Consider the following 19,616-nt stretch of genomic DNA (forward strand, 5'->3'; position numbering starts at 1 on the left):
TCCTGTTGTAATCTGGTGTCTGTATTAATGCAGCTGGGGAAAGACTCTGCATAACTCCTGTGGTGAGATTATTGCATTAATTTTATGAAAGAATAGCCTGGCTAGATTTTGAATTAAGTACAATCATGTAGTCACAACTTCACAAAGCAGTTTTTAAATATACTAAAACTGTATCTATTGCCGCTTTTGTACTTTGCTGTATCGTATATAATCCCTCTTTGTCCACCAACTTCTGCTAGTGGAACATCTCATTTTGAGACCAGAAATGTGGAATTCATAACGGTTAACAAGCTTCCTTGTTTAAGCCAGAAAAGCTTTAACTTACTTCAAGCCTAAAATACTTAATTACACTGGATGTTCCTGGGACTGATGAGAGAATACATCGCTAGAAGTAAAAACAATTTACAAATTTTAAGAGCATGAATACTATTTTTACTGACAAGAAAAATTCTAGTAAATTCTGTAAAGTGCTAATATTGTACTAAAATGTTAAACTTTAGGCTTTTCTTACTTAACATGAACAGTTTCTAAATTTAACCTTTCTCCGTACGCCAACTCTCCTTCCACTTATAGGCCAGAGAACTCTGCTAGTTCCATTCACCATACTCTTCCATCTTTTCCGATAGTAATTACAGAACATTGCCAGCATGCATCTGCATATTCACCATATATACCAATATATTCCTATCACATGCAGGACACAAACCTGCTTCTCTACTCCATCTGCTTGTGTTCAATAGAACCAGTACTTTAGCTTCTCTGTACCAAATGGGGACTAACCCCCAGTGTGTCATTGATTTTTAAGGCCAGATGGCCAATTGTGATTATTTTGGGCAGTTTCAAACTGAGGCTTATGAGCTGCAGGTGGCTCTTTAAATGCTTTTCCTGTTGCTCTTTGCAAAATAGATTTAAACACTAGTGTAATTATTGATCAGGATGCTTTTACTATATTAACTACAATTCAGCCACAAGTATTGTATTCAATTTAGTTTGGGGAAGTCCAATGGTCTGTACCTTGTTGTTTCAAGAGCCAAATTAGTGATCGTTTCATTACCCGAAAGAGCCACAATAGTGTGAATTCATTGTTTCATTTACTATTTTATATATATTTTCACAGTGAAAGGACTGACCAAGTATTTTATTAACCAATTGTAGTTAATATAGTAAAAGCATCCTCCTACTGCTGCATACTGCCTGTTCCTCTTCCCTTAGGCAATACTCCTCTAATACGAAAAGAGGAGGTGAAAACATGCAGTATGTTCCTGCTTGTTCAGTCTCTGTTCTATGCTGCATAAGTTTTAAGACACACTAGCACTCAGCTGTCATGTCCTCCACTGAGGCTTTTTGACTTCTGATCCTAATATTAAGAATCTGCCCTTTACTTGTGCTTATATTTATAGACCACCTGTGTGTTATAAATGGGAAGGTGATGAGCAAATCAGAAAACTAAAATTCTGGCTACATCTACATTGCGTGCTCTTGTGCAAGAACATATGCAAATGAGGTGCCGTGCCTCATTTGTTTACTTAATGAGCCGCCATTTTTTGCACAAGAAGGAGCTGTCTACACTGTTCCTTGCGCAAAACCCCCCTTTTGCATGAGAGCTGTGCTGCCTGAAAATAAGTGGCAGAATGGCTCTTGCGCAAGAGGGTTTTTTTGCGCAAGGAGCTGTGTAGACAGCTCCTTCTTGCGCAAGAGGCAATGTAGACATTGCCACTATGTTTTATAATTTATTACTTAGTTGGAGAAACTGAAATTTCAGCTGACCAACTCAGTGTTTTTTAGTCAGGAGGGAAGGGCTGAGTAGAGATCAGGGCAGAATTGAGATTGGGACCTAATTGACTTAACTTTCTAGTGTTTGCTGTTAAATATGACATCACTGCTGATCAGAATGATCTCTTCTGGTTTATCTCTTATAAAACATAGTCCAAAGAACATCTTGTAAATAATTCCCAGAGCACATCTTGACGGAAAAAAAATCCAATCCGGATTTAAAAATTCAGTGATGGTGGTTCAACCAGGACCCTTGGTAAATTGGTTGAAGGATTAGTTATTTTCACTGCTCAAATGTTGTCATTTCTGATTTGAATTAACTTCAATTTCAAATCATTAGATTGTGTGATGTCTTTCTCTGCTAGGTTGAAGAGTTCATGACTGAACATTTATTCTCCATTATGTGTAGGCTGATAATCTATCTTTCTCCTTGTTTTAGTTCCACTTATATGGAGTTGGCTCAGGACTCGTGGAAAACATGGGCCAATTTTTAGGGTCAGTTGCTACCTTTTTTCAACCAGGCTTGGGATAAGCTGTGAAGCAGTTCAAGTCATCCTTGAAGAGTCTCTTAGTTAACTACAGGTTGGACCTCCCTTATTCAGCACCATGGGGACCTGACCGGTTCTGAAGGAAGGAGTTTGCTACACCAGAGGAGGTCAGCCCCTCTGCTGACAGATTCTGAGCTCTCGGGTGGTCTTTCAGTAAATAACCAGATTTCTCTGCCTGTGAGCTGTCAAGGATCCAGGGGCAGCTGGACTCCCCCAGGACAAGAGAGTTCTGGAACAGAGAGGTTCAACCTGTAGTACAGTAATTCCTTGTTTAACATATGCCCGCTTAGCACAATTATTTTTTTAGGGAATGTTTTTTGAATCACACGACTGTCCCTGGCATAACATGATTTCCTCAGCCGGCCCATTGCTGGCGGCTGCACGGGGCTTCCCTGCCTCCCTGCAAAGCGGCGGAGGGTTTGCTGCTCACTGTGCTGTTCCCTGGCAGGACCCCCCCGCCGGACACAGTGCGGGTCCCAGCACACTACTCACAGGGGCATACTCTCAACCCAATCCCCCTCTCCTCTCCTTCCCTTTCCCAGAGCCAAACTCCTCCCCTCCCTGCTGTAACCCAGTCCCCTTTCTCCCCCAACCTTATGTCCAGGTCCCAACAGACATCACCGCTTGAAACAACCCCCACTTTTTCCATTATTTTCAATGGGAAAATTGATGCCGCATAACACGTTTTCACTTAACACAATCATTTTCTGAAACATATCTATAGTGTTAAATGAGGAATTATTGTATTACCAGAAGGCAAGTTTTCTATTCTTTTAAATATAACTCCTCCCCTGCTTCTCTGTTCCCTCCCCTCTTTCTGCTCAACACAGGCCTTAAATTAGCATGGGCTGGGTAGGTTAGGGTTCAAAGGGACACTATTTATCCCTTTGAGCTTTCCAGCTGGTGTGGATATTGTATTAATCTTTTAATAGAAAACATTTTCAAACCATCACATTTCAGAGTTTGTCTGAAGGGCACTGAATTAAGACACAGTGTTTCAATTCAGAAGATCATTTGCAAGATGTTGATTTTCTACATAAAGCTTTATTAAAATTATTTTAAAAATACACTCAAACTACAGAAGGGGAACACTAACATGCCAAACACTGAATTTTTACAATTTACTATGAAATTTCAATTTGATAAGCTCTTTTTTTCCAACAGTTGCTTCTGCACAGTCACTCAAAGGGAACAGATCTTACTAATAGAGATGTAGCCCGTTAGTGTGGTCTTGCTGAAACAAAAGGCAGGATGGTGCAGCACCTAATAAACCATCTTGTTAGTCTTTAAAGTGCTGCATAGTCCTGTCTTTTGTTTCAGATCTTACTGAGCTTTAAATTTGTAGATTAAGATTTTTAGGGAATAAATACGGATTCCCAAATTACTGTGTACCCATGTTCAGATGTCTTACCTGGGGCTTTCAGGGGGCTGATATTCTTCATTTTCTTAAAAATCATCCCTATTAAGGTGCCTTACACGTTGTTGGACATCAAAAAGAAAATCTTGGTCTTATTTTTTACTCTCCTAAAGGCTACAATTAAGTTTGCTCAGCTGCTCTGTACCAGGTAAAGTCTCGGTGGCAACTTATTGTCATTTTCTACCCGACTGTTTATGACCGGTAAAGAAAACTCACACCTGAAGTCAAGTGTAGAATCAACATATAACATGGTGCTTCCCACGTGTCTAAGTCGTCCTCGCCTCCCCCGCCGTCGCTTACAGGGGTGGGATCCTTCCGCAGTCTATATAACAACCTTTAGTAGATAAAATATAACACAACAACCTTTCTTGGTTATGGTTTTGAACCCTGGTAGCTTGAGCTCTGTGGTTCATCGGCTCCTAGTGTATCGAGCCTGCAATAGCCTAACATTTCCCTGCGTTTAGGAAAAGCCGAAGAGCTGTCGGGGATTTGTGCTGGGCATGCATCGTGCCCCGCCCTAGCGAGGCAGAGGAACTTACTGAGCTGCTGGGCGCTTGCCCCGGTGTTTTGCTTTTACGTTTTACGGCGAGTTTCGTTTCCTTTCGCACTTGCGCATATCTGGGGCCGCGTCTCTCCTGGGCGCTTTGCTGCAGCCCGAGGCGCCAGGGCCCGGGAGCCGCGGGATGCTGCAGCTTGGCGCTGGGAATGGCGCCTGCAGGTGCGCGGGGGCTTAGCGGGTCGCCCGGCCAGGAGGGGAAGGGCCGAGCCGCGGGGAATGTCCGCACAAGGGCGGCAGCTCGCTGCGTTTGAGCCGAAGGGCAGAGAAGCAGCGGGTGGGTGGCTCCTCCATGTCCGTGGCAGGCCTGTTGCTGGGTCATCCTCTGCGTGTCTGTGGCAAGGGACTTCGGGATCACCCTGCAGGCAGCCCAGTCTCTGTACTGGGGGGGTTTAGGAGGTGGCTGGCTGTTACTTACTGCAGTCCGACCGTGGCACAGGAGCGGGGTGCTGGGTGATTTGTAAGGGGGGTGTACGCGTGCTGAGAGCCATTGTACCAAATTGTAAAAGGGGGGGGGGACCTTTTTTTGGGTCGGGGGCCGCTGACCCACAGAGAATCAGTTGGGCGCTGCACAACAAGTGAGAAGTGAAAAAGAAACCTAGAGGGAGAAAGACACTCCCCATATTCCTTTTGCACACCAAAATCTAGGAGGACCAGTGTGTGCTCCAGCCCCAAGGTGGGACAGCAGGGAGGGCTGGAGTGCCAGCATGGGCTTCCCAATGCTGGGGTGGGAGCCCTGAGCTTCAGAGCCAGATCCAGGCAAGCTGGGGGCCACATCTGGCCCCTGGAACCTTAGGTTCCCCATTCCTGCAAAAGCTGTATGGCAGGGGTCTCCAACCTTTCTGAGCATGAGATCACTTTTTGAATTTAAATGCAATCCAAGATCTACCTTAAATATAAATACCATTGCCCCGCCTCCTTCCCACCCCTTCTGAGGCCCTACCTCTGCTCACTCTATCCTCCCTCTCTTGCCCATTCTCCCTCACTTTCATCAGGCTGGGGCAGAGGGTTGGGGTGCAGGCTCTGGTTTTGGATTAAGGGATCTGGAGTGTGAGAGGGGCTCTGAGCTGCTCTTGGGGCTTGCAGTTGAAATGTAGGAGGGGATTCTAGGTGCAGGATCTGGGAGGGCATTTGGATGCAGGGGTGCTCGGGGCTGGGGCAGGGACTTAGGGTGCAGGAGAGGGTTCATGACTAGGGTAGTCGTTTGGATATGGGCTTCAGCTGGGCACTGCTTGTGGCTCCTGGGTGATGGTGCAGTGGGGCTAAGGGAGACACACTCCTGCCTTGGCCCACTCCCTACGGCAGCTGGCAAACTCCCTCCCAAGTCATCTTGTGCCCTTTCTCTGCTTTGTGGAGAAAGGATACAAAAGTGGGAGAGGAGGCACCTTGACATCAGCAACCTTTCTCTCCCTCCCCTCACCTGCACAGAAAGCAGGAGGTTCCCCAGGGAGAGAGGCAGCTCCAAGGCAAAGGGCAGGAGATGAGCAGCGGTGCGGGGAGGGGCAGCTGAAGTGCTGGCACTTGATAGACTCTTGGACAAACTAGTCAGGATCATCTGTCAGAGGCTCCAAGATCTACCAGTAGATTCCAATCTACTGATTGGTGACCACTACTGTATAGGATGGAAGCCATTTAAAACCCAGGGGTGCAGAAGTGCTCTCCCAGTTCTAGCACCTAAGCCAGGAGCCCCTGTGCTAGGTGCTGTACATCTTCTTTATTGATGGTTCTTGCCCCAAGGTGCTGGGAATGTGAAATGAGCACAGCTCATTCTCGAGTAAGGAACATTAAAATTCCGAGCTGTTGCTGTCTGTCTTCTGAATGCTTCATGTGCAAGCAGAACTCACTTTTTATTTTGTTACAATTCTCACAGAAAATATTAATTATTTTAAAGCATTTTGTGTATTTAAAAATTTCACAGTTGCAGGAAATTGTGTGACATGGGGTGGAGAGCGCATCAGACAATGAGAGTAGACCGCAAGATTCAGAAAATAAAAACTATAACATTTTAACTTTAGCTGTGAATGCACAAATTGTGAACATCAAATGTCAAAATATACAAAGTAAATATCCTTAAATCAAACTCTAAGAATTTTTTAAGCAACATTCTTTTACTTTCTGTCTTGATAAATTTCATTTATCAATGGAAATATATTTTTATGGATTAGTATGCATCATGAAATCAACATTTACCAATAACAATGTAATCCTATCAAGCCTTTTTATATGGCTGGCATATATGTTATGTAGAAGTGATTTGGGATTCTTTAGGACAGTATTATTTATAGCTACCTCTTGTATAATGCTTTTCATTTGTAGATCTCAAAATGTATAACATAGGAGATAAATTGTCTTTGTTCTTATTTTACAGATGAGGAAACTGAGGCAAAAAACAGTTATAACTTTTGGGAGGCCATACAGTAATGCCAGTGTATAGGCATGGAACATAGGACTCCTGATGCCCTGTCCGGAGCTCTATCCATTGGACCACACTACGGAAGAAAACTTAAATTTATATGTAAAACACGATGAGACTGTAAACTCCAGATTATGCCACTATAGCCTGAAAAATGTAGTATGAACCTCATATTATTTTTATCTGACAGAAATTGTGGTTTGATTTGTGAATGATCTTCAGACTTTTCTCCCCTGAATTTTCTGGACACTAGTATGAACTCTTCTGTTTTGTGTTGTAAGGATTATGGAACTGTCTACCAGGAGTGGGCTCTGGGCCTTTGCCTTCTTCTGCCACCTAGCACTTATGGTCTCCTTAGGTAAGCAGGATTTGTACCTGGATCCAAAGTCACACCCTTCTCTCTGATCTTTACCACATTGTGGGAGGAGAGATCACTTCTGCCCAAGAACCATTTGGAGAGAAGTCCCAACAGCACCAATGCATGTGGGAGGGAACAAGAAGAGTGAATTCACATAGAAAGAAGGGTTGTTTATGGAAGAGCTCTTGCACAGCTGTACAGTTTGAATGGAAGTACTTCATAAGAGCAGAAGTCCAGGGAAGAAAGTACCAGAGGAAAATAATTTGTTCTGTATTACGAAGGGCAGTAGAAGAATGAAAGTGAATATTTATAGAGCACGAGCCCTTTGGGTTGAGTAAGAGGCTTATAGTGAGATTGGCTGGGGCGAAATTGAAGGGGTTAAAGAGAGCCAGAAGATAGGAGATCAAAGCCACTTGCTCAGGGAATTTAGAGCCAAAGGGGGAAAAGTAAAGGAGGAAGAAGTTGATGAAGTAAGGAGGGATTTCTTAAGAATATTGAGAGCAAAAAAGAAAGAATCTGGAAGAGAAGAGAGGTCTAACAAAAGAGCCTGGGAGTTGGTAAAATGTATTTTTACTAAAATAAGAGCGGAAAGTGGTAATTTTCCTTGTGTATTTATTTATTTAGATGAAACAAACAAGCAATGAAAACTATAAAACAACATACTACCTGAGGCCCAAGTGGTGGCGTAATATATCAAGAACTAAAACTGATCAAACTGTTTGTCCCTTTTCTGATCAGATTCACACACCAATTCTGTTCTGTAGTAGGGATGTTAGTTTAACCGACTGTTTAGTTGATAAGCTTATCGGTTAATGATATTGGTTATACTCCGATGACTCCTGGGGAGGAGGCTTTGCTGTAGTAAGGCAGTGAAGACTCCTCCCCGGGAGCTGGGCAGTCAGGGGCTGGTGGCTCTGCTCCTCGGGAAGCTTCTCTGCTAAGCTTTAGACCGCAGAGCCCGCAGTGTGTATAACTGCTGAGATTTTTAGTGGGTACACGGTTACGTATTAAATGATTTTTAACATTTCTGTTCTGTATTGAGATTGAAGCAAATAATGTACATGCAAACAAACTTTTGACAATTTATTGTCACTAGTCGCTTAGCTCATGTGCTATTGTTACCATCTACTAATGTGAACAAACTTCCTTTACCTGGGAGAATAATACGTGACTGGTAAATAACCAATAACACACCTGTATTATGACTTTTCAGATGGGCTCTGGCTTATGTTAAAATTCATGATGCTTTGAGGCTTCACAAACATTTTTGCAAAAGCCTGGCACTTGTTTGAACACTCGCGAGTGGCTGAATTTTTCCCCATTAATATGTATGGCCCGAATTCTGTGCTTTTATTGTTGACACTATTAGTGAATGAATTTTCTCAATATTTGTCTGTCTTTATCAAGAACGTACCTGAATTCTTTACCAGTCACTCATTCACCATGCTTCTGGACATAGGTCAGAAATGCACCTGGCTTATAGTATTGTTGGGTTTGACCTATGCAGTCTCTTAATCCTAGGACATTTGTTCTAGCTTGGGATGAGGAGGTGGGAATGAATTTGACAGAGAGGTTCAGACAATAATTGTACTCCTTCCATCTCATCTGTCACTGTGAAGACAGTGCTAAATCAAGACAGGTGCTGGAGAATGGAGTCTCTAGAAAATATTTGATATTATAGGTTTCAATCCTGAGAAGCTGAGTGCACTTGCTGGGGGATTGTCCAGTGCTCTTGCTCCCCTTTTTAGGATTGGAACATACTGACTAGTGCAGTGGGGAGGGAGAGATGCATTAGTGAGCAAGAGATCTGCCTGGCCCATGGTGGTGGTAACAAAGATGGTGAGAGTTGAGACAGGTGATATATGAGCTGCTGACAGTGCTGCTGAATGATGGTGGTGGTCAGCTATTCCAGTATTTTCAGGTTATTATGAGGCCTTCACAGCGCTATCAGATTTAAAAAGAGTATTTCCCTCTCTTATCTGTTGGATGCTTATCTGGGTTGTCCAGAATGCTCCCCTGCATAATTTGCCCTATGTAATGGTGGTCATAGAGTCTTCCTTGTCACCAGCACTCTGTGTGGGTTTTGATTTTTGGTGATGAAGATGGTAATGATGAGAACTAGTGATGGAAATGTAGATGGTAACGGTTCAAGTGGCAGAATGGTGTGTGTGTGTGGGGGGGGGGATTAAATAGGCAATAAACTGCTGGTGGAATTAATATCTTTCACGATATCCCTTTCAGAAAGCTTAACCCTGAAAGGATCAGATTCTCCTGTGATTGCCAAAGTTGGCATTGATGTCGTCCTTCCATGCAAGCTCTCTCCTAGCACCAGTGCCAAACAGATGGAAGTGAGATGGCACAGCAGTGAGATGCCTGGCCTCGCCCATCATTATGTGAATGGGGGTGACTCCCTGCAGAAGCAGAACCCACACTACCGGGGAAGGACAGAGCTGTTCCAAGAGGAGCTTCCCAATGGCAATATCTCTCTACTCTTAAAGAAGGTTCAGGTGGCAGATGGAGGCAATTATGTCTGCTTCGTTGGCAATCGATTGAATTATATGGAAAGCTCCGTGGAGTTAAAGGTTGGAGGTAAAGTAGGCACTTGTCAGTGAATTGCTCTTCTGTTTTAGTGGGGTGATGTGTCCTTCACTGGCATGTATCCCCCATGCAAACACAGTTTCCTCTGTCATTCTGTTTCATTTCAGATCCCCCTTGTCACCAAGATGCCATGGCTGCTGGCAGCAGTTACAGCCAGTTACCAAGTTCTCTCATTAGCTACAGAGATCACGGTGGTGTTCTGCTGGCTACACATTATCACAGAGCATCTAAGCACTTATTTGGGTGTGTCTAAACTATATGGCTCCATCGATGGAGCCATGTAGATTAGACTGATCGGCAGAGGGAAATGACAAACAGCTGATCATCAGCTGGTCAGCAGAGTGCGGCAGCCATTTAAATTTAAATGAAGCCGTCATTATTTAAATCGCGGCTTCATTTCCCTCTGCCGATCAGCCTAATCTACATGGCTCCATCGTGATACCAACATGGTGAGCCCTTTCCCTCCCAATGGGAACTAAGTAGTGGTGTTTCTTGTTCAGGAGGCTAATATTACTTGGTTTGCTTTGACACAGCTGTTGGCACAGGCCCCACGATCTCTGTGCGCCATTCTCAGGACCAGACTGTGACACTCACTTGCAATTCAGAAGGGTGGTATCCGGAACCAGAAATACTGTGGACTGACAGGCATGGCCAAAGACAGAACTCAACTATGTCCTCTCTGAAAGATGACCAAGATCTATACAATATTCAGAGTCACCTGTATGTGAAAAATAACAAGGACCAGATCCTGGTGTGTCAACTCCAAAGCAACTTCTGGGACCAGACAAGACAGTCAGAGTTGCAACTTTCCAGTAAGGCTATCCTATTCCAAAGTGTTTGTCTGGGTAGTAGAAAAGCAGGGTAGTGGTTAGAGGGACATAACAGAGTAGGTTGGGACAGAGCTACAGAAAGCAGGAGCTTCACAATATATTGTCTTGGAATTTTTAGTCTCTCCAAACATCTCTTTTGTATATGGCATTTAAAAATACATAGTGTAATATGCTGTCAATGGAGTTTATAATGGATGAAGGAATATACATTAAATACTTGTAGTTTGGGGGAGCTCAGTAGGATTTATAGTTGATGTGGGACTTTAGAGCTGCTTCTGGAGGGAATAGAGTGTCCTAGATGTGGATCGGTGGCATCGAGGGATGTCAGAGAGATGCCTTCCAATTCTAAAGTTGTTTTCTTCCTGAACTAACATCCCACTTCTCTTTCATTTTAGGTGATTTATTCCCATATGATAAACAGTCCTATTTAGCCAACATTGTGATATTATGTGTATTGCTCGTTATGTTGATTGCAGTTACAGGCTTCATATTCAAAACAGAGAGAAAATCCAAAGGTATGTTCCTGGTCCTTTTCCAGTATAGAATATTCTCTGTAGATAAATGCATCCTGAGATAGAGATTAATAGCAAGAATTAGGCATGGTATGTGGGATGCAAGAGAAACATCAGTACGTGATTGGTTTTGCCTCTTGGTCCTGACAATTTCCTCTGTTACATTTACATTTCCTGGGCTCACCCAAAATGCTCTTATTTTTGCCAGTGTTTGGTATTTTTTGCTGAAGTAGATCTCTGTGGGAAGGAGACTCTTTGATCATGGGAATGTAGCATCAGGCAGGATGAGGGAATTGTGCAGGTTGCATGAGAGTGGTCACATTAATGTAGTTGTAATACCAGTTGATGGTCTGTTCTCTGCACACTCATCTCTTCTCTCTTCTTCCCTCAGGAAAACTTCATGTTGCAAAAGGTATGTCATTTTGTTTTTCTGGAATGGACTTGCTCTGCATCTTCCTTTCTTTTCATTACTGTCTCCCTGCTTTTTTGTCACGTTCATTAGTGTGTCTCGGGAGCCTGGGGATTCGTTCAGTAGGATCATCTTCTGTCTCTTCACTGATGTGTGCAAACCTCCCCTTTCAGGTCATTGAGTGAGACAGTAATTCTCCTTTTCAGTGTTGGGTAACAGTTATGGCTGGTAACATTTTCAAGTCCACTGATGTTTTATACATGCCCTGTTGGCACATGCCCAGCCACATATTGAGGACTTGGGTGTCTTGAGAATTGCTGCCTGTAACTGGATTTCTGTGATCCTGTCTTTCTGATGTCGTATTTTGGAACTACTTCAGTGACTCTATACTTAAGGTTCTAATGCCGTTGTTGTTATAAGCCCTTCTTTGACCTTTTGCGTATAACTTCCTTAAAACAAAACCCAAACTTACTTTTTTCCTGGATTTTGGCACACGTGATCTTGTAGGCATGAATTTGTGTTTTTATTTTTATTTTTGACAGTTTGAGGTAGGGATGTAATTGTGTAGTTGAATAATAGATTAACTGATAAACAGAAATTTATAGGCTCTCCTCCCCCTCTCCTGCCAGTAAATTTTTTAACAAGCTGGCCAACAGCCCAGCTCAGTTCCAGCTCGCACCGGGTCTGGGATCTCAGACCCCTCCCTCTGCTCACAGACAGGGTTGTTGCTACCCACGCCTCTGCCTCTTTGTCAGAGGCAGCAGCACATGGTGACAAGCCACCAGTCTGTGAGGGGAATTGTTTTTTAAACTGGCTCCCCTTGTGGACCAGCTCCTGCCTGGCACCCCATGCTGCTGCCTCTGATGCAGAGGCAGCAGTGCAGAGTGGCAGGGGGCTCCTCAGGAGTGAGGCTGGAGTGCACTGATTGCCGACCATGTCCCCCGAGACTATAGAATAGTTGACTAGCCACTAAGAATTCATGAGTTTACTCAACTATTCAGTTAACAAATATTTAATATCCCTAGTTTGAGGTTAAGGCTGTTTGGGGAATGCAAGACTTTGATTTGAGTGATCACTGCTGGTCTATTAAAAAAATCTTAACTTTTTGATCTCACTATCCTAGATGTGGGAAGTAAGGAAGTGGGAGGGGGGAGGTGCTGCAGCACTCCCAGGTTTTGTACCCAGCTTCCACATGCCTGGGTGCCGGCTCTGCTGCTGGTTGCTCCAGGTGCTGGCCTCTGAGCAGCCCTTGTGAGCTTTGCCAACGCTCCAGGTTTCTGTCACCTGCTGGCTCTGTCATGGGCTCTGCAGCCCGCTGGCCCCACCAGCCCCGCGGTCCAGCCACCAGACCAGACCCTCTGCAGCTGCTGCCAGCTGTGGCCCGAGCCTGGCGTGGTGAAGGTTGCCACCTCTCCTGGACTGGATGGACCAGACTCCATTGCTGCAAATGGCATCTATTCTGTCCAGACTGGGAGAGTTGGCAACCTGACCTCAACAAGTCCAAAGGAGGATGCACCTCAGCTCTCCCATCCCAAAAATAGTTCCAGCACCACTGCTCACTGTGACCTAGAAACTGTGCATTTCTTTTATGCACTAGTTTTAATGAACTCTATCAGAGCTTAGAAAGTCCACGGAGAGGGGCGAAGTGAGGATACAAGGCTGTCTTGACTTCTCCGTTCTCTGTGCTCCCACATGCACTTCCATAGGAGTTGCTCAAAAATGGGTGGCTTCCTTTGGGCACATGTCAGAGTGCTCAGTACTGGGCAAAGTGCATGCTGGATAAGCAACAACAAAAATGGGGGATGGGGAACTTTGAAGGCAGGGGGAATGGCAGCATGCTGAAAAGGGCATTTCTTCCAGCCTGGTCTCTGACTTCCATGCTGGAGACACGGGGAGGGAAGAACTCCTTTGCTGCCTTCTTCCTGCTGCTCTCTGGTTTGCTCTCCAGAACTTCCTCTCAGCTTGAGAGATGTGACCATACTGTTCTGGATAACTTATTTAAAATATCAAATTAAAGTAATCTTTGGTCCTGTGCACTAGATCTCAGCTACCTGAATTCAGTAAACTATATTTTATCTCCCTGCTTCATTCTGTTTTCTTGCTAGATAATACACACTTGGATATAGATATTTCTGTATCTAACTAAATACTGATGGACAATATTTTTAATTGGTTATTTCAAGTAACATTTCTAAGCCCATATTTAAATACCAAAATAAGAGGCCACATTTTTCAGAAGTTCTGGCTGCCAAGCAGCTCCCATTGACTTCACTGAAGCTGCTGGGTACACAGCACACTAGAAAATCACGTCATTTATTTAGGTATTTAAATATGCATATAGGCCAATTTCTATGTGTAAATATGAACTTTTGGAGTCGGCCTTTTTTTTTAAGGTGTTACAACTAATGAATTCCTTGTCCAGATAATTTCAAATCTGGCAGAGGAATTCTATCTGTGACATACTTACTGCTTTTAAGACTGATCTTCCTTTTTCTGGGGATTGTAATAGCAGGATCACAATTGGATGAATAGTGCAAACTCAGTTAACCATGATATTCTTTCCTAACTACTCTTGTTTCTCATTTCAGAGCTATCAAAGTTCCGAAACGCAGCTGGTGAGTAACCCCAAAACAGTTATTTTATTTATTCTTTGGTATCTCAGTGAAATTACTTCCTTTTTAGTTCAGTACCATTTTCTGAAGATCTGTACATGAAGAATTTTCCTCTGTAATGGAGCTGAAGAAGCCTATGTCTTGCCGCCTTGTTGGAGAAGAATGAGTATTCAAAGAATGGGTGGGAGGGAACTATAAAAAGGAGGAACAGGTTATGAAAAGTTAACCAGTAAGCATCACCCTTAACAGGTGATGCTTACTGGTTCCAGTTAACCAGTGAGGACTGGAACTGCTCCCCGCCTGCCACGGGCAGGGGGTGGCTTCAGCCCCACAGGTAGGCGATGCTCCAGTGCAGCTGGAACTGCCTCTGTCTGCAGTGGCCCCAGGTGCCCCACAGGCAGGATGGAGCAACCCTTGCCTGTGGGGGGAGAGGAAGGCGTTTGGAGCAGCTCCTCTGTCTGTCTTCCCTTTAATGGGTTAACTGGTTAAATAATATGTTTAACTGGGTAACTAGTTTGATAGGATTTTACATCTCTAGAACTTGTGAGCTTTCCTGAAAGCTGTAGCTCATAGTCTCAATCTCAGTGTCACTATTGTGTCAAATTCCTTTTTCTTGTTTTGGGGGACTTGAGTAGACTTGATTGCAGAGGGATAAATCCACATGAATGTTAGTAGTTTTGTGAAATCATTGGAGTTACTCTAATTTACACTGGTGTCATTGAAAGCAGAGTTTATTTCACAATAAGTGTGACATTGGATACTACTCCTGCAGAGTGACCCAAAGGGAGTCTCTGCCAATCAGTGTGATTTATTTTTTTTTTCCCCCTGGAAATTCTCTGTAAAAATGGTCCAGTGTGATTCCATAGTTATTATCTGTTAATGATTTCTTCAGAATATAAAAAGATACTTTTGCTAGCCACCCATTATAAAACACAATCTGGACTCTGAAAGTCACAGAAGGTCTTTCCTACAACCTGATTGTCTCCAGATTTAAGCCGTCACTGACATCAGTGCAACCCCCATTCAGCGGATGTGCCCACGTGCAATTGAGATTTAATGAAGATTTCTGTTAATAAAATACAAGAAGGAACGGAATCCTGCTAACTCTCTTGTCTGTGCAGCACTCCCAGGTGAAACCCTGCAAATCAGCAGATACCCACTTTCTATCTGCCCACCGTGTTCGTGGGTTGTGGACTGGATATATATTTTATATCCACGCAGGGCTCTCCTCACAGGAGCAAGAAGCAGTGTCTTAGTCAGCAAACTACACAGATGTACTTTTTTTAACTCCTGAGGGAATTCTGCACCAAAATTTTTAAAATTATGAACCAAAGAAATTGAATATTCTGTGCTTCATTGAGGTGAGAGATCACTCTGAAGCCCCCATCTCCCTTGGTACAGGGACTTGGCAGTGATGCTGCATCTGAGCCTGATGCAATGCAAGGGCTGGGCGTGCCCCAGAAACACCTTGAGACCCAGCCCCTCTGCACCAGGTGTGGGTGGACAGGCTCAGCCCAGCAGGATCCACATGTGGAGGGACTTAATGAGGGGGATCCAGGTATGGGGTGAGAGGTTTCTGTGTAGAGCAGTCGGGGTGTGGGTGGCTCAGTGGGAGATCTGGATGCACAGGGGCTTATTGGTGGGTGGGGTGGTTCCGGGGCAGTGGGACTCTGGGGGGGATCGAAATGAAGGTGGTTGGGGCTCAGTGGGGGGAGTGTTTCTGGGTGTGGGGCCTCAGTGGGGTGGAATTTGGTTGCTGGAGGAGTGGGGCTTCATGGGGTGGGGATCCAGTTGCAGATGGTTGGGGATCAATATATATGGGGATCTGGGTGTGCAGGGCTTGTTGGAAGGGTCCAGGTGTAGGAAGCTTGTCAGGATGAGGATTCAAAGGGGCTGCTTAACGTGGGAGCTGAGGAGATGCTGCATGCCAGGCTCCTACTTCCCCCAGCTATTTCCCTGTCCCCTTTTTAATCCATCTCTCCTCCTTGCCATATTCTCCTTCCCTATTCCACCCCCATCTTTCCCCACTCCCTCTTCTTCCCACCCCTTCTCCTCTGGAATCTCATACCCTTCCCTTGTTTCCTCATTCTTGTCTTACTGAGCCCAGCTGCGGGCACTATTTCTGGCAGAAAACAGGAAGGCTCCTAGCAGACAAGAGGAACACAACTAGCACTAGGACCCAGGCAGGAAGAGTCAGCTGCATACTAATCAGGGTTACCCACATGCAGCCTCTCTCAGCTGGGCAACTCTGGGCTTGAAGAAATGGATATGAGTGTGGGGAGGAGGCAGTGACATGCAACCCCTTGTGCTCCCCATCCCAAAAACTGAGCAAATGGTTGGCCCCCTTCTTCACCATGCAGCTTCCCTGCCATTTTCTGTAGAGAAGCACAGGAATTCGGGGATGAGTGGGTGTTTTCTGCAGGTGTTTAATCACCAGAATTCCCCCAGGAGTAAATTTTGAATTCCCCTGGGCAGATTTCTGATGACATACTTAACTTATTTTCAGAGTAGAAACATTTTAAGTCTGTAGAGCAATGTTCCCTCTAATCTTTTTCATCCATGTGCAGAATAAAATGTATGTGCACCAAGGTATGTATGAATGTGCACCACCCATAGAAATGATACACCTAGCTGTGGGTGCTCTGCTAATCAGCTGGACAGCATTTGACTCTCTCCTGAGTGGCTGGACCAGTACAGAGCTTACAGGGAACAGTGCAGGAGAAGGATCTCAGGGCATTAGGAAGTAGGGAATATAAAGAATACTTCTGTGAATTGAGTGATGTAGAAAATGAAAGCTCACCCATTCTTTCTCTTCCCCCCCCCCCCCATCCAATTTTCTCCCTTTAACTGTACAGTACAAATCAGACTGGATTGTGACACAGCACATCCCAACCTTCATATTTCATTGGATTGCCTATGTGTAAACCACACTGACGAGAAGCATGACGTGCAAGATATTCCAGAGAGATTCGATGGATGGGCCTCCGTGCTGGGATCTGAGATCCTCCGAGCTGGGAAGGAATATTACTGGGAAGTATATGTGGGAGATAAAACAGATTGGGATCTTGGGATTACGGATGGGAAGGCTAATAGGAAAGGCTGGCAGGATTTGATGCCAGAGAATGGATACTGGGGGATACGATATTTTAACAATGCTAATTGTATAGCATTTGAAAATCCTCCAGTTAATCTAAGACTTGGCAGCCAGCCTAAAGTAATTGGCGTTCATTTGAATGGTAAGGCTCAGAGGTTAGATTTCTATGATGTTTTAGAGATGTCTCTCATCTACACTTATAGCCTGAAATACTCTCTGGATGTCTACCCTTTTTTCTGCCCTGGGCTGAACAAAAATGGGAAAAACAAAGCCCCCCTCAGACTTTGCTCTCTCTTTCATGGCTACTGTGAACAGATGTCATCAACTTCCATTGCTTTACATCCCAAGGCCAGTTTGGAGCTTGTGGGAGGCACTAATGGAAAAGATGTGACCAGCCTCAGCAAGGATGATGATGCCACCCATGCATTTCTACAGTAGGCTCCTGTAGAAGTAGAATTTATATCTGTATTTCAGGTTGGATGTTTAGTAATGTGTAGTTAAACATTGTAGCCAGACACAAACCCCATCTTGTTTTTCCACGAACCCCATCTTGTTCCCCGCCCCCAGAGAGCAAGGGAAAGGCAGTCAGCCTTTGATGCCCTGGGAACGCAGGTGTGCTGCCTGTCCCTGACTCTACCCTAAACAGAAACCAGACAGTAAATGGGCTAGCTGACGACCCGGGGCCTCCCGTCGCCCTGATGGCTAGTACCAGTAATTGACACGCCTGCACTGTCCCAGGAGAGGAATCTTCGCCCATCACATACCAGAGGTGCCCATTGTCTGCATTTTCCCAGGTGTAAATTATGCTTTGCACCCTTCGTGGGAAACTTGGTGTTCAAAGCCATTTTTCCTAATTGGCCACTTGAAACCAGGAAGAAGCCTACATGACCCAAGGGGTATAAAAGAGGTTCAGCAGCCCACCCCATTTGAGCTCCAATCATCTATACCTGCTGGCAGGTATTGATTGTCTCCCGAGGTCTGTGGGACGCCCAACCTCGCCCTACTTCTTCCCGAGGGATTGAGAGAAAGACGCTGGCCACGCCAAGTCTGGAACGCAGGGGTGAGAATATATACCTGCTATGTGTCTATTTTGCATGCATTTAATAAGAGCTCAGAGAACCAAAAGGGTTTCATGGTACCTGTAAGTGACTTATTAGTGTAATTTCTGTCCTGTCCTTTGTAGTGCCTGTGTTATCTGTAACACAGTAGTAGCATTTAACAACTAAGTTTACCCTGTAACAATAAAATAGTAACTGTTTAAGCTTTAACCTGACTCCTTCAGTTGCTGTAACAGAACCAAGCACAATTTAAAAGAACTTCAGCCGGTCATAAGGGACAGGTATAGGCAGAGCTTGGGCGTTTTGATTGTGTCACTCCCAGGTGACAGATCCGTTGGGGCATCTCTCAGTCTTTAAAGTCTTTAAAGGCCGTCATTAAAGCCACATTGTCTGGAAAGAAGGAAAACGTGGGGTGAAGACGAGACTTATCAGTGTCAGGGAATCATCAGTAGATTGACATCTCTAAAGGTGAAGGCTGGCACCCCTAAAGACAATTGATTAACAATCCAGGACAGGATGACCCTCTCAGAGGTGTTTTGGAATATTAACATCAACAGATAACACTAATTAAGGAGTAACCGGTCACAGACTGACACAGCAGAATCCATAGACTCCAACAGGGAAAAAGGATTATAAAAGCAGGGTGCTTTGCCATGGAACTTTGGGTTTGTCTTGCCACCAACTCCAGGAGCATTGGATCACAACTGACAAAGCCCGGCTCCCCTCTGTGATCAATCTGGATGGCCACTAGATTGATCCTGACTCTGGACCTATAACATCAACTGGCGGGACTGTGTGTGTGTGTGTGTGTGTGTGTGTGTGTGTGTGTGTGTGTGTGTGTGTGTGTGTGACTGAAAAGCATATGCTAACTGTTGTATTCTCAATAAATGCGGGCTACTCCCTTTTCCCCTATAAAAGATCTCATGTGCTTCATATAAGCATAACACTCCTCCTCGCCCATTCATACAGCAGCAGGATCCATCCCCTCCCTCTGGTAATAAGAACACGTGTCTAGATCTCTGCAAGCAATGGATTTCTTTAGTGACTTCCTATCTCCTTCAATCTGTCCATGTTCTATATTTATGTACTAGCAGATGTACTTGGCATTGAGCAGGTCTTTAAGTGAGGTAATGTTTCTTCTGGGTTTGTGTGGAAAATGAAAGGAAAATGTATGTGTTTTACTTAAATGACTGTATTTTTCAAGAATAAAGGAAAAAATGTAAATAGTCTACCATTGTTGGTAGACAATGTTTACAATTTAGTCTTGCTAGGAGTGAGGGCAGGGAACTGGAAAAGCTGGGGAGACTCAGGGCAGGGGGTGGAGGGTGAGGGCACAGCATTTGGTGGCAGGGGCGCTCAGGACTGGGTAGTGGTGCCAGAGTTAGGGTACAGGGTGGGAGTGCAGAAATGAGGGCAGGGTGCTGCAGGGGGTGAGGGG

The 19,616-nt window shown here is 44.6% G+C and overlaps 1 protein-coding gene across 2 annotated transcripts; it reads left to right on the forward strand.

Annotated features, from left to right (window-relative positions):
- Positions 1-4,298: 4,298 nt before the first annotated feature.
- Positions 4,299-19,501, forward strand: LOC102445078 (butyrophilin subfamily 1 member A1-like). 2 transcript variants are annotated; one of them, XM_006125887.5, is made up of 8 exons: positions 4,299-4,456; positions 6,663-7,065; positions 9,307-9,654; positions 10,197-10,475; positions 10,889-11,008; positions 11,397-11,417; positions 14,003-14,029; positions 16,882-19,501. In XM_006125887.5, exons 2-8 carry the CDS (start codon positions 6,993-6,995, stop codon positions 17,556-17,558), a joined length of 1,545 nt encoding a protein of 514 aa, XP_006125949.1. In that variant the 5' UTR covers positions 4,299-4,456; positions 6,663-6,992; the 3' UTR covers positions 17,559-19,501. The 2 variants fall into 2 exon arrangements, with proteins under 2 accessions (XP_006125949.1, XP_075790776.1); XM_075934661.2 differs by having other exon boundaries at positions 4,358-4,571.
- The last annotated feature ends 115 nt before the right edge of the window (positions 19,502-19,616 follow it).

Source organism: Pelodiscus sinensis, chromosome 1, assembly GCF_052426305.1.
Source record: "Pelodiscus sinensis isolate ZL-2025 chromosome 1, ASM5242630v1, whole genome shotgun sequence".
In the NCBI taxonomy this organism is placed as follows: domain Eukaryota; kingdom Metazoa; phylum Chordata; order Testudines; family Trionychidae; genus Pelodiscus; species Pelodiscus sinensis.